At 48.8% G+C, this 13,637-nt stretch overlaps 1 protein-coding gene across 11 annotated transcripts in view; it reads right to left on the reverse strand.

The window, feature by feature from the left end:
• WDFY4 (WDFY family member 4) overlaps positions 1-13,637 on the reverse strand; it is a 291,091-nt gene that overhangs the window by 247,216 nt on the left and 30,238 nt on the right. For 8 of the 11 annotated variants that reach the window (XM_025880582.2, XM_025880580.2, XM_025880581.2 and 5 more), the window contains 6 exons: positions 13,094-13,228; positions 10,368-10,557; positions 8,334-8,523; positions 6,412-6,569; positions 3,984-4,436; positions 1,516-1,623 (listed from right to left, as the gene is read on the reverse strand). In XM_025880582.2, the coding sequence (XP_025736367.1) occupies positions 1,516-1,623; positions 3,984-4,436; positions 6,412-6,569; positions 8,334-8,523; positions 10,368-10,557; positions 13,094-13,228 (1,234 nt within the window). The remainder of the gene's footprint in view (positions 1-1,515; positions 1,624-3,983; positions 4,437-6,411; positions 6,570-8,333; positions 8,524-10,367; positions 10,558-13,093; positions 13,229-13,637) is intronic. The other 3 variants (XM_025880584.2, XM_025880579.2, XM_073904513.1) reach the window with 2 other exon arrangements.

The following is a 13,637-nucleotide window of genomic DNA, read 5'->3' on the forward strand; positions in this document are numbered from 1 at the left end:
TCAGCACCTTAGTTTTAATGACAAGAAAGCTTTCTCTTACAACATCCAAGTTTGTTTTGTTCCCTTTATATGCATGTCCTCTGCCCACTAGAAACTCTTTTTTTCCCCCAAAATCCAACCCACTGTTAAAATGAGAAGAGGAAAAGAGAAGCTGAAGCTGTGGAGCAATTAAAAACAAACAAACAAAAAAAACCGCTTTTTTATTCAATGAAAATTCTGCTTTTGAAATTTTTTTTCAAAAAATTTTTCAGTGATTTTTTTTTTTAGAAACCTACCTAATACAAACTTTAACTAGATAATACCTCTGTCCTTTATTGCCACTTAATATCCTAACCCAGGGCCAATGGCAATTCTCTCTCTTTTCTGCCAAAATTCTTAATGAAAACAAACCAGAATTGAAGTTATGAACATACTTAATTCTGAGCTAGTTTCCTGGAGTGAGGGGATTAAAGAACTTTGACTAGTGGTATACTTTTGTTTAAAAGTAATCCTAAGAATTTCTTCTGCAGGATTGTTAGTTGGTGTGATCACGTGTGGAATAAGAACTAGGAAGTAACTGAATCATTCAAGTGGCATGATGTGGATTTGAGCTTGTCGACTCCGTGAGACAGGATCTCTCTACTTGTGGGCCAGGTGGCCCTACATGGAAATCACCTTGGAAGCCTGTTTTAAAGTAGATTCCTGGGGTGCCTGGGTGGCTCAGTCAGTTAAGCATCCGACTCTTGATCTCATGAACTTGAGTTCAAGCCCCACACTGGGCTCCATGCGGGGCATGGAGCCTACTTAAAAACAAAAAAAGTAGATTCCTGAGTTCTACCTTGACCTGCTACTAATTAAATCTCTGGGAGTGAGCCTAGGAATATGCATTTTAACCAGTACCTCCAGAGAATCTTTTATAGTCTAACAATAGAGACTCTGCATATAAAATAATCATTCACATTTGGTATCATTGATCTATGAGGGGTTCAGATAAAAACATCCCAAATCATCAAACCTATTGATGTCCCTTTGTTGATACATCTGCTTCATAACATAATATATACACATGCATAGTTAATGCACCTGTTAAAAAAAAAACCACGGAAGTCACATGATCTTAGGAAGCTAAAAATGTTTTGGATGGATGGAGCTACTAAGTTCATCATGGGCTGGAAGCCTCTTAAAAAGCCTTCCTTTACCTATATTTTACAATTCCGAATTTTTAAAAAAGCACCTTAGTCGGTGCAGCAGGATATTGATAGATTTTACTTGAAAGAAGTGGGGAGCATTCTGTGGTCTCATAAATTTAGGATATCTCTATCTCAAACTTATTTAGCAACCTTAAAGGTAAAATCTGTCAACCAAGATGTCTATGAATTTATTGATGATCACTGGACATCAACCAGCAAATGGACATTGGCCACAGCTTTAATGTTGGTTATTCCTTGGATATAACCTTGAAACACTGACATAAATCACCGGAGACAGTTAATGTTTTACCAAGCAGGGACAAGATGAGTTTGGAACCATCCTTACCTGCATTCCGTACTGAGCCTCTCAGAAGTGTGACTATGGTTCTCAGCATCACGCAGGTCAATTCTCTCTCTGTATCCTGAACACCAAGCATGGAGTCTTTGTTTCCTGCTGTATTTAAGAAGCAACAAAGAAAATCTTAAGTACACATAGTATGACCCCAAATCTCTGATTCCATTAGTTTTCTATACTCTTAAGGGAATGAGAATATAATGCTTCTATTATAAGGGAGCATGCATCCCAATTCAGAAGAAGTCACCCTATAACTCCTTATAGCCATGGATCTCCAACTTAAGCACATCAAAATCCCCTGGAGGGCTTGCTAAAATCCAGAAGCTAGAATTCCTCCCCAGAGTTTCTAGCTTAGGAGGTCTTAGGTGGGATTCTATAATGGCATTTTTTTTAAAGTTCCCAGATGATGCTGATGGAGCTTCTATGAGGACCACTCTTTGAGAACCACTACTCGACATAATGTCCAAAGCCCTCCTCTTTGACTTCCCTTTGGACAGTTTTATATTTTGCCATTCATGCCTGGGATGGAGGACTGCCAGCTCACACTTGTGGTGCAGAGAGGCTTGACAGATTCTGGAGCGGATGGGTGTTTCCAATAGATTTATGAGGGCAAACCAGGCCTGTGTGTTCACTGTTGAGTCCTGAGTGCCAGAAGAGTGCCTGACACAAGAGGGAAGCCCAATACCTATTTGGGGAATGAATGAATGAATGAACGAATGTAGAGTTCATTAACCAGGAGACAAATTATCTAAGAAGAATAAGAAACAATAGAAACGCTAGACACTATAACAATAGAAACATAAATAGTGTTATAACATTATAACAATAGAAAGCACAAAGTAAGACTGGATACATCAGCTCACAAAAAAGTTCCAGTTCTGCTGGGAATGGTCATAGGTCTGAGGATTGGATTTAAAAGGAAATTCAATAGCAGGCTGCTGAGAAGCAATACACAGTAAGGTAACACAGAAACATTAAACAAAAAGACTATGCAAAGGGCAGCAGAGAAAAAGCACATGGCAAAGTGGTCTCCAAGGCCCAGCCCAGAGGCCCAGATATGTAAAGGTGGGGGCTCCTCATCCTCAATCTTGACCCGATTTGCAAGCACTCCCAGGGAGATGTGAGTCCTCCCCGGCCTCCCAGAGTTACCTGTCTACCTCAGCCCTCCATGAAGTACCACAGAAGCCACAGGGGAGAAGACAACTAACATTCCCGGAGCACCCGTGATGCTCCAGGTGCGGCGGGGAGACCTCCCCAGTACTTCCTCTTTTAATGCTGACCACATCCTTATGATGTAAACATTCTTGCACCCACTTAATGGAGGAGGAAAGCGGCTCAGAGAGGTTAAGTAACTTGCTTAGGATCACTCAGCTCGTAAGGAACATGACCAGGATTCCCATCCAGGGCTGTCTGGCCCCAGTGCCCATATCCTTTCCCTCAGCTTCTTCCCCTCAACCAGGGAACAGACAGACAGATGACGTTAGCTTGAGTCTGAAGCCCAATTCCAAAAGGAGCCAATGGCTAGAGCGTCTTCAGCCCCTCCCAGCCAGTGCAGAAAGGGAAAAGGCCAAGAGGTGGGAAGAGGTAAGTGGCTGGATTCAGTGTCCTAGTGTGCCTTATCTAAGCTAAAAGCCCAGAGGGGCAGGTACAGGAAAGCCAGGAAGAACTGGGAAAGGAGTTCTCATGCCCTGGCTCCTATCCACAGGTTGGTGGAGGTGGGGATCATGGACAAACCACAGCAGGGTGTGTGCATGGGACATGGTCAGGCAGTGAGAGAGCCCAGGCCAGCACTCCCGCCTGGACAGAAGGGAGCCTGGAGTCCCACGGGGGCAGCAGAGGCTGCTGAGGTTGAGACCCCAGGGCCAAGGTAGGGGTGAAGGGATGTTGCCAAGGAGCCACAGCTGCCAGAAGGACCCAGAAGTGGGACAAGACCTGGAGGGGGAAGCCAGGCAGCAGTGATCACTGCTCCAGGTGGGAGATCGTTGGGCCTGATAGCACCGAAAGGAGGCTGTGTACCAGCTGACCCTCCCCAACACACACACACACACACACACACACACACACACACACACACACACACGTCCCCCCACCCTCTGCCCTGCCTGAGCCCCAGGACTCTCTGAGCTCTCTTGCCCCCCTGACATCTCTCCATCTACATACTCAGACACCACCCAGTGCAGGAGATACCTGCAAGCTGAGAATTCATCAGGCCTGAGTTAGTCCCATGAGTCTGTTTAAAGGTACACCCATCCCTCTGGCCTCTTCCTGGGGAAGATCAGTCCAGTTACAGGAAATAGAGGGGCTGCCTGCTCTGCAAAGCCACGTGCCCCTTGTCCAACCCTCATGGTGCCAGGTGACACGGGCATGCTCACTTTTCCTGTTACATCGATGGGTGGCACAGTGGCACGCAGACCCCCCAGCCTGCTCCCCATACCCCTCCCGATGCTCCTGGGAGGCACCTGACTTCCTCAGGATCTTGGCCCGCTTCCGCAGCTGGGCCAGCAGCAGGCCCAGGAGACCGGAGTCCCGGAAGATGTCAGTGAAGAGGAGGTCCCTGCCGACTATCCTGAGGACACTCTGCAGGGCCACAAGGGTGCAGGGCGACTCAGGGCTCTCCTTGATCAGGCACTGCACCTTCCGCAGGATCTCGTGGGGCACATAATGCAGCTCAAACACCAGGGCCTCCAGCAGCTGGAAGAAGTGCTTCTGCACTGGGGCTGCCTTCAGGGGCACGATCTCCACAAACTGCGAGATGGGCTGCAGGGTCCACTCCAGCAGGAAGAAGTTGCGGGCATTCCAGGCCCACATGGTCCTGATGGCTGCCAGGACTTTGGTGCAGAGGACTGTGTTGCTGGCTTTGTGGAAAACATTCTGTAGGACTTGGAAGGCCTGAAGATTCTTAATGGTCACCCCTGAAGAGGAAAGAAGGAATAATCCTGCAGGTCATTTCTCCTGCCTGTGCCTAGAAATATGTGCTTGCATTGCCATTAGGAAATACCATTTATAGTTTCTATTTTCCAGCTCCTGTGGGTAAGTGTCTATCAGAAGTCCAGAAAAGCCAGTTGCCCGGAGTGTGAGTAAGGCTAGAGTTGCATTGTCCAAGACGTGGTGGCTCACAGAGCCCTGGAAATGTGGCCACCAAACTGGGATGTTCCATGAGTGTAAGAACAGACACTGGATTTCTAAGATGTAGCACAAAGAAGGCCCCAAAACGCCATTAACAATTATTTATATTGACCGCATGTTGAAATGGTAGTATTTTGGATATATTAGGTTAAATAAAATATATTATGAAAAATAACCTGTTTCTTTTTATTTTTTTAAATATGGCTACTAGGCCATTTAAAATTATGTGATATGTCTCGTGTTATATTTCCTTTGGGCAGTGCTGGGCTGGAGGGTTGGTTTTAATCAATTAAAATCAAATGATGTTGAAGATTACTAAGCAACGTCAGTTTCATTTCTAGCCAAGCGGCTAAACAGAGACACCTTCGGAAGCCATCCCCTCCTGTCTCTCCAGCTCAAGGGTGAAGCCTCATCTTCTCTTGCTCAGGAGACACTCCATCAGAGAACACCCTGCCTCCAGGCCTCCCTGCCTCAGACCCCAGAGATGTTCCTGAAACACCACGCTCTGGTCTGTTCCTGTCTCTGTGTCCATTTCCCCAGACTCGCCCGGATGTTTGCAGTCCCCACATCTTTCCTCGGGCTGTACTTTCTGCCTTTGAACTTTATCCTCTTCTTTTTACCTGGGCGATCCGCTCTGAGCCTTGAAACCCCACTTGAATGGTTCCTTCTGGGCAGAGTTTCCTGACTAATCCAGACAGACCCAACCCATCTGGCTGGTGTCACCACTGTCCCCGATGCATTTGTCAGCCAGTTACGGAGGAGATCATGATTCAGTGTATGTGTGACAGTCTCTACAGAGACATCTGAGGGAGCAGATACCTGCCTGGTCACACTGGTGCCTCTGCAGCACAGCGTTCATCAAGCAAGTAACCAAAGAGCTGAGGAGGCCTTGTCTCTGAGCCTGGGTGGCTGTCTTGGGGACATCAGAACTCATACATGAGCACATGTTGCAGAGTAAGCCACGGCAGAGGTGGGAGTGGAGGCTAGAGGCTCCCTCCATTACCTGAGAGGGTCTTTGCATTTAGTAAGCAAACATTTCCTCTGAGTCCCACCAAGACATCTAAAAAAAAATTCTAAAAAGGGGAGATTTAAAATCCATAGGTAATCTCCGCAAAGGCACGACAGAATCACTGACAGGTGCCAAGCATTGAGAAAGACAAGTATCATATGACCTCACTGACATGAGGAATTCTTAATCTCAGGAAAGAAACTGAGGGTTGCTGGAGTGGTGGGGGGTGGGAGGGATGGGGTGGCTGGGTGACGGACAGTGGGGAGGGTATGTGCTATGGTGAGCGCTGTGAATTGTGCAAGACTGCTGAATCACAGACCTGTACCTCTGAAACAAATAATACATTATATGTTTAAAAAAAAAAAAGAAGATAGTAGGAAGGGAAAAATGAAGGGGGGAATCAGAGGGGGAGAGGAACCATGAGAGACGATGGACTTTGAGAAACAAACCGAGGGTTCTAGAGGGGAGGGGGGTGAGGGGATGGGTTAGCCTGGTGATGGGTATTAAAGAGGGCACGTTCTGCGTGGAGCACTGGGTGTTATGCACAAACAATGAATCATGGAACACTACATCAAAAACTAATGATGTAATGTATGGTGATTAACATAACATAATAAAATAAAATTTAAAAAAAATCACTGACAGGTGCCAAGCATTTGTTTCTTCCCAAAGAGTCAGGAAAAGACCGTGTAGCATTTGTCAGGGCCCAGTGCCAGCCGCCGCCGGGCCCCCAGAGACAGAAGATGACCCACCAGAAGCCTCATGATGGAACTTGAAGCCTTCCAGCTGAGGGTATGTGACACTGTCAAACACCTTCAGCTCTGACCTCCCACAGGTTGTCAACCACACCACCAGGTCGAGGAGCTCCTCCAGGTGGGGATCCACTTCGCTCTGCGTCAGCCCATCATACCTGCAGGGACAGACAAGGCAGCCATGTTGGCTCACGGCGCTCCTCACAGGGATGCAGAAGCAATGCCAGACCCCCAGAGGTCTCCACCAGTTTAGCACCAAAAGGCAAGCGGAGCGCCCTGGATAAAAGTCACTCTGCAAATGTCAGCCTTAGGTGTAAGGACATACAGTCGGAATATATAGAAACCTGTAAAGAGTTAAGCATTTGCTCATGGGAAGGCTGCTTCCTCTGCCTGAACCCACCCCAAAAGACATGCACACCAGCAGAGCAGGGGCAGCCCCAAAATGAGAAATTTAATATTTCAAGTGGGCAAACAAAACTCTTGGGAAGTAATCAAACTTTATTAGACTTCCTTATGCTTATGTCAAGGTTGAGTATTATTTTCATTCTTAGCTACTTATGTGTAGGTGGGCTACCTTTCTCTTCTTGTGGAGGAGGGTCTGTCTCTCTCTCTCAAATCTTATTCCAGCTCTGCCATGTCAAGAGCAAAGGTGCTTGCAGTATGACTTCAGGTAAGGCAGAAAAAAAAAAAAAATCCAGTGAGCTGAGATGGGTCCTTCCTGACACTCCCCGGATCAGGCTCATTTCCCCCTCCTGGCTTCCACAAGAATTCTGGAGAAAACCAACCACCCAGTTAACAGAAGAAATGTCTAGGAACTGCTATGCTGCTGACTTCTTGGGAGCAATAACCAGGTGGTCATGATCCAGACCAGTGTAAAACCTAGCAACCCCACAGGAACATTTATTCTTAGCGTCCCTTTGGAGGAAGGCCCTCAAGGTGTTGTCATCTAGTCCCATTCTTTAGGGGCTTCAGCCCCCTCAACCAACTGTCCCTTCTAGACTAGAAACCTGACTCTGCAGTCAAGTCTGTGAAGCACAGTGGGAAGCCATACCCCATGGATGAGAATGGCTTCTCATATTCACAGAGCAGAGCACAATGGAGTATATGTGGCCCTGTCCTTAAGCAGCTTCCCCAAGAGCAATGGAAAAGTTGGAACAATCAAGGTATTTCTTTGATTTCCATCTCTTGTCTTATCCATCCCTGGACCCGACCTGAAAATAATACAGCAAGTGAGAGTGGAGGAGATGAGTCCTGACCCAGCTCAGTTGTGTCTTCATTTGGGTTTCTCATAGTCAAAGATTTGAGAGAGAGAAGGTAGTTCATTTGGGAGTTGAACCAAAAACTTCTGCTAGTGGAAAGAGTCTGTAAGAAGAAAGGGAAGGGAGCCAGGACAGGAGCATTGTCAGGTAAGCACCCTGTGGGGCAACGCGAGTGTAACACTCCTGGGGACTCTGGGAGGCAGGGTAGAGATGTCCCACCCAAGGGGCAACTTTGCTGGGTATTTATACATCAGCTCCTGCCAGTCCTCAGCTGAGGGCTGTTTCTGGGGGTTGTTGACTCCTCAGCACTCCTTCCAGCCCCGAAGCATGTAGGCAGAGCTGGTTACAACAGTCCCAGAGAGCTCTCCAGCACAGAGATGTGGGTTCTGATAGGTGGCTGTCAAGCCAGTGGGCATGCGTGTGGTATGTACCACCAAATAAACTTGGTGATTCCCCATCCATTCTCAAAAGAACTGGCTCCCAGACCCTGACGCACCTTGAATTATTTTTGCAATAAAAGTCTCTCTGGCCATGCTCTATGCAAATTTGTGCTTCAGAAGATGTTCAAAGAAGCCTCAATATCTGTCTTTCTCCAAAGCCCCCCAAATGATACTGAGGACCTAGGCTTTGGCTGTTTCTTCCCTACCAAGGACAACCACTTACCGAAGTAACACTTTGAGGAGGAGAGGGTAGCCCTCCCCATTCTCAAAGTCTAGGAACAGAGCCGAGGAGACAGGGTAGGAGTCCTTCACAAAGGCCAAGAGGAGGTTCACTGCCTCGCTCACCTCGGGAGCGGGGAGGCTGTCTGCAAGCTTGGAGAGGTTCTGAAGGGAGAGCTTGATGCAGTCCATGGCTGAGGGAAGAAAACAACCCTGTTGAGTTTGGAAACCATAGCTTTTCTGCCATGGTCGTTGGCTCCCCGCCCTCCTTTCAACTGTATGTATCAAGATGCAAATGAGAATTCAAAAACACTTTTCTGCTGGGTCTTGAGTCAAGAAGGAGTCTCCCCCCTGGGAAGTACAATCCCAAGAGCCACACTCTGCAGACCCAGATGGAGAGCAAGCAAAACAGGAAGAGAAAGGAAGCGTCTTATAGCCGGCTGCCCCTAATTCCCAGCATGCAGTGGGGCAGGAAGGGCGGGTCCATCAGGTCATGAGCTACACAATGCTGGGCACTGAGAAAGACCTTCTTAAGGAAGCATCTCCGGAGATGCGCAGAGATCAGCCTGATAAAAAGTTCAGGGAAGGATATAGGAGTACGTAAGAAGGTAAGGGACCAAAAGATGGTGTGTTTCCACTACTAAAGTACCCGGGTGTCTGGCACCCAGAAGTGTGAGCCACAAGGGAGGGGGAGGAGGGCAGGGCCAGCTCATGTGTGGGCCCTGGTCCTGGGACTTGCCTGTTACATTACCCAGAGCTGTGAGAAGCCAAGGGGAGATTTGAGTCAGAAGAGAGATGTCACTGGATTTGCATTTCAATGGATCACTATTTTTGGAGCTCTTTCACCTGGAGAAGCCTCTTCTGAGTGCCAGGAAAGACACACCAGTGGATCAGGAAAAATATCTACTCGATAACATGTGCTGTGTCCCTCGGCTGCAAGGCTTCAGATGCCCCCAGTGTCTGCATGATGGGCAGGTCAGCCCCAAGAGCTGCGGGCTTGGCAGGTAACCACAAGGCCAGCTCTTTCTTCCAGACCTTCTCTTCAGCCTCTATGCCCATGGAAATTACCCATTCCGAACCTAAGGGAATCCTGGGCTCAGTGCTCCAGGCGGCAGGCTCCCCACCAAGGTGAGAATTTTCTTTTCTGGTTATTGTCTTGGACAGCTAACAGTAATGACACAGTGAGAGACCCCTGCGGCCAATGCACGCGGCTTTTTCTCGGGGATCTGCCTCCAGCCCATGGGGGTTATCTGGGCTGCTGAGCATCTCAGGCCCAGCTCAGCTCGGGGCCATTACTGCCGGGCCCTGGCCTCACTGGGAGCCTTGAATCCCTAACCTGGGGCTGACGTTTGGTCCCTGGCTCAGTTAAAGTAGGGCAGTGGGCTTGTTGAACTCTCTCAGCTGTCGGCAACGGACTCCCCCTGTTACGGGGGGCCCCAGAAAGAAGACAGATCAGAGGGCAAGGGTTTACTACCCCATTTTACAGATAAAAGAACTGAGGCACACAAGCACTTAAGTGCTCAAGGTCATTCAGCTATGAGAACAGGACAGAGCTGGAGTCCACAGCCCAGCGGTCTGGTTCCAGAATCTATGGCCTTAATGCCTATTTATGCTGCCCAGAGCAGAGCTGAAAACACTGGATTGGGCATCTCCAGGTTTAGAATGTGATTCTCCTGTTTGTGAGTTAGGGAGCTGGGCAAGTTCTTCCACCCTGTCTCCGTTTTCCCCTTTACAAAATGGCATTAATATTCATCTCAAAGACACAGATGAGGTAATACACAAATGGGCCTAGCAGGCTTAGCACGGTGTCTGTTTGATAGCATGTGTGCAGTAAATGAGTTCCCCTTTCCTTTCCTCCTCCGATGGAGCACCAAAATAAATAAGAAAGACAATTTTGTAAAGGAAACCAAGCAAAAGGTCATCTACTGGGCATAGATGGGCATCCGTGAAGACCTTGTTTGTCCATCTCTTTTTTGGTTCCAAGGTCTCACTGTAGAAAGTGGGCCTATATCCCAGCCCTGGTCTCCTGGGGTCATACCTTGCAGGTACTGGATGATGCCGAGGTTCTGGGCTTTGGAGATTGCCCTCAGCACACAGAAGGTGGGCTCCTTCCAAAAACAGCAGCTGTGTTCCCGAAGACAGGTAGTGGCAATCACTAGAGATTGGAGCTCATTTCCTGATAGAAGTCTCTCCAGTCCCTGAGACTCACCGCAAATGTTCAGCAACATCTGGAGAAAAAAAAGAAAAGAAAAGAAAAGATGCCTGGTTAGGAAGCCTCCTTCCTATAACAGATTTCTTCCCTACTTTTCCAGAGGCCAGAGGCGTATGTCTCAGTGCAAAGGATGGGTTGCATGGGTCACACTCTGCCCCAGAGCATCATGGTCGTCAACACCACCTAGAAAAGGGTGACAGGGCATGGGCTAAAGTCTGCAGTTTACCCTTTCCAATTCAGAATAACAAAGAAGGGTTTGACTTAGAGAGTTGTCCTTTTACATAGAAGTGCAGGAAAAAAATGTCATCAAAAGTTAAAGTATAGAATTAATAGGACCCATTGCTATTTAAAAAGAGATGTGCTCCAGGGCGCCTGGGTGGCTCAGCTGGTTAAGCGTCTGCCTTCAGCTCAGGTCAAGATCCCAGGGTCCTGGAATCGAGCCCCACATCAGGCTCCCTGCTCAGCAGGGAGTGTGCTTCTCCCTCTCTCCCTGCTCATGCTTGCGCTCTCTTTCTCAAATAAATAAATAAAATCTTAAAAAAAGAGAGAGAGGATGTGTTCCCAGATCCCTGGTTGGCACTCAAACCCTACTTCTCATAAGATCACGAGCCTCATCCTATAACTTCCTCTCTGGGCCCCGTGCCTCCTCCCCACCAGTCTCCCTACGGCTACCAGAGGGCCTTCTGATACCTTCCTGCCACTTGGGGCAAATCATGGCTCACAGAGTTCTGTGCAGACTAGCCCACCTCCTCGCACCTGCGATTGTGTGCAGCCCTCCCTTTGGCTCTGGGTGGTCTAACTGGATCTCCTTCTAGTTCGGCAAATATGAAGAGCTCCTTCCATCTGAATCTATTAGCCCCTTCTGAGCACAGTGACAGAGTCCAACCTGGACAGCCACAGAGCTGGGCTCCAGACCCCCTCTGCTGGCCTCCCCCGCACGTGGGCGTGGCCATGTGACCCTTGGCTTGGACACCACTTCTGCTCCTGTCCCCTCCCCTCCCCCTTCACACCTCCGCTACAACCTTCAGCTCCGGTTCAATGCCATTTCCTCCCGACAGCCTTCCTTTATGCTTTGCTATAAATCAGGTCCCCGTGTCCTCATTTCCCAGCACACCTTCCATTTTTCCTTCAGAGCACTTAAAAAGTTGGGACACTGCTATTTAATTACATGATTATTTACCCTGTTTGGCTTCCCCAACCTTCTGTCACTTCTACGAGACGGGGTACTATGCTTGCTGCTGGAACCATCGGTCCGGTGTAGGGCAGCACAGGGAAGGAGCTCCATATATTTTTGCGGAATGAAATAAGGAAAACCCTGAGGAATGCAGCCATGGCCTATCACTGTGGCTCGCAATCTACCCATACAGGGATCGAACTCTGAAGGCAGGGCTGCACTAGTTCTCTGTAGGACACGTAAAAACTACGTGGTAAAGATTTGTCCAAGTGCCCAGGACTGCATCCTGGCCACCACTTAGAATATGATTCATATACAGATAAATGATGCCTCAGTTTCCAACAAATGCAGCTTAAGGGATAACCTACCATAAGTGAACCCATGAGATAACTTCTGATAACGATGATTCCGGCTTGAGAATGAATCTCAAATGGATGCTAATGTGAATGCACATGTGCAATGCACAAACACACTTGGAAATTCCCAAAAGCTCTCTAGCACCTGCTCTGTGACAGGGTGCCCCAAGGCTCTGGCTGCAGAAAGTTGAGTAGGACACAGGGTCTTCCTTACCCTCCCCTGACCAAGGTCTCCTCCAGAGAGGCAAGAGGAGTTTTCTGGAGAATGCAGCATCCGGGAAGCTGAGAAAGCAGAACTGGTCAGTAAGGGGGCAGGGAAAGAGGTGAGAAGTTATGCTAAAAGTTGCTGCTGGTAGTCAGAGAGGATAGGAAAAATGGGGAAGGACACCAGAAAATTGCATTTGATGTTTAGAAGCCTGAGATAGGTTCTGGGCGGGGGAAGGAGGTGACCTGATGAAGTGGTCTTGGGAGACCAATCCCAGCCCCCCACCCACTACCTCTGTGCCCCTGGACCCACTTTCACTCACCATACTTTAGTTGACATGGAATCAGAATTGTAATACTACACACACCCTGGGATGGAAGAGAGGGCTCAGGGAGGTGACAGGTGTGAGGCCGTGGCACGGGTGGGTTCAGGGAAGTACTTGGAAAATGTTGGCTACCCTTATGCAAGTGCAGTTAGCGTGCTTGTCCTCAGAGGAGGCAGGGGCCAGAGACAGGAGGCTCCACATGCTGGGGAGGACAGGCAGGGCCTGGGAATGCAGCCTGGAGGAAGAGAAGCTGCTGGGGCCAAGTGCAGGAGGAGGAGCACACTTTTCTGGGGGAGAACGAGGGATGCAATGAGATGGAGAGAGAAGAACATCCATTTTCCAAATGCACAGGATTGCTGGCATCTGCAGAGCATGGGGACCAACAGAGGAGCTGGCCCTCCAAGAGGACAGAGTTGCTTCAGGGCTGTGACTGAGGAAGATGAAGCAGAGGCAGGTCTTGGCCCAGGGATGTGGAGCCCTCCTCCCACTCACCTGCACAAACATCCTTTGAACTTGAACATCACTCTCAAAAAGCTCATCCTTTTCCAGAGGAAAGACAAAGAAGAGGTAAAGGCACTGCAGGAGCAGGGCTGGAAGGCCAGACTCAGCAACTCTGCCCAGGGTCTCCTGCAAGGGAAGCACAGACGTGACCCACGGCCGCAGAGCCCGCAGAGCACTCCTCCAACCCAGACCGGCGCCGTCCAGCCCTGCGGCCGTTTTAGCCTGGAACATGGGTAAACCCTGTCCTCTCTCTGGGCAGCACATTCTCAAGTTAGCGTGGAGACCATCATCCGACCCACCTAGGGCGGCTGTGAAGATTACATTTATGTAGAGTGTATACTATGTGCTCGATTAACATGTCTTCGTTTACAGGATAGCTAATAGGAAGGAGGGAAAGGAGGAATGAAGGGAGGGAGGGAGGGACAGGTGCAGAGCAGAAAACAAGGGCTTTCCTACATGATCACACTACTGATTTGGGTCGGTTGCCTCCTGATTAGGGAATTGGACACTCACGAGGGCATGGTTCATAACAAGG

This window comes from Callorhinus ursinus, unplaced genomic scaffold (assembly GCF_003265705.2).
Source record: "Callorhinus ursinus isolate GAN/ISIS: 27379988/994484 unplaced genomic scaffold, GSC_fseal_2.0 scaffold20, whole genome shotgun sequence".
In the NCBI taxonomy this organism is placed as follows: Eukaryota; Metazoa; Chordata; class Mammalia; order Carnivora; family Otariidae; genus Callorhinus; species Callorhinus ursinus.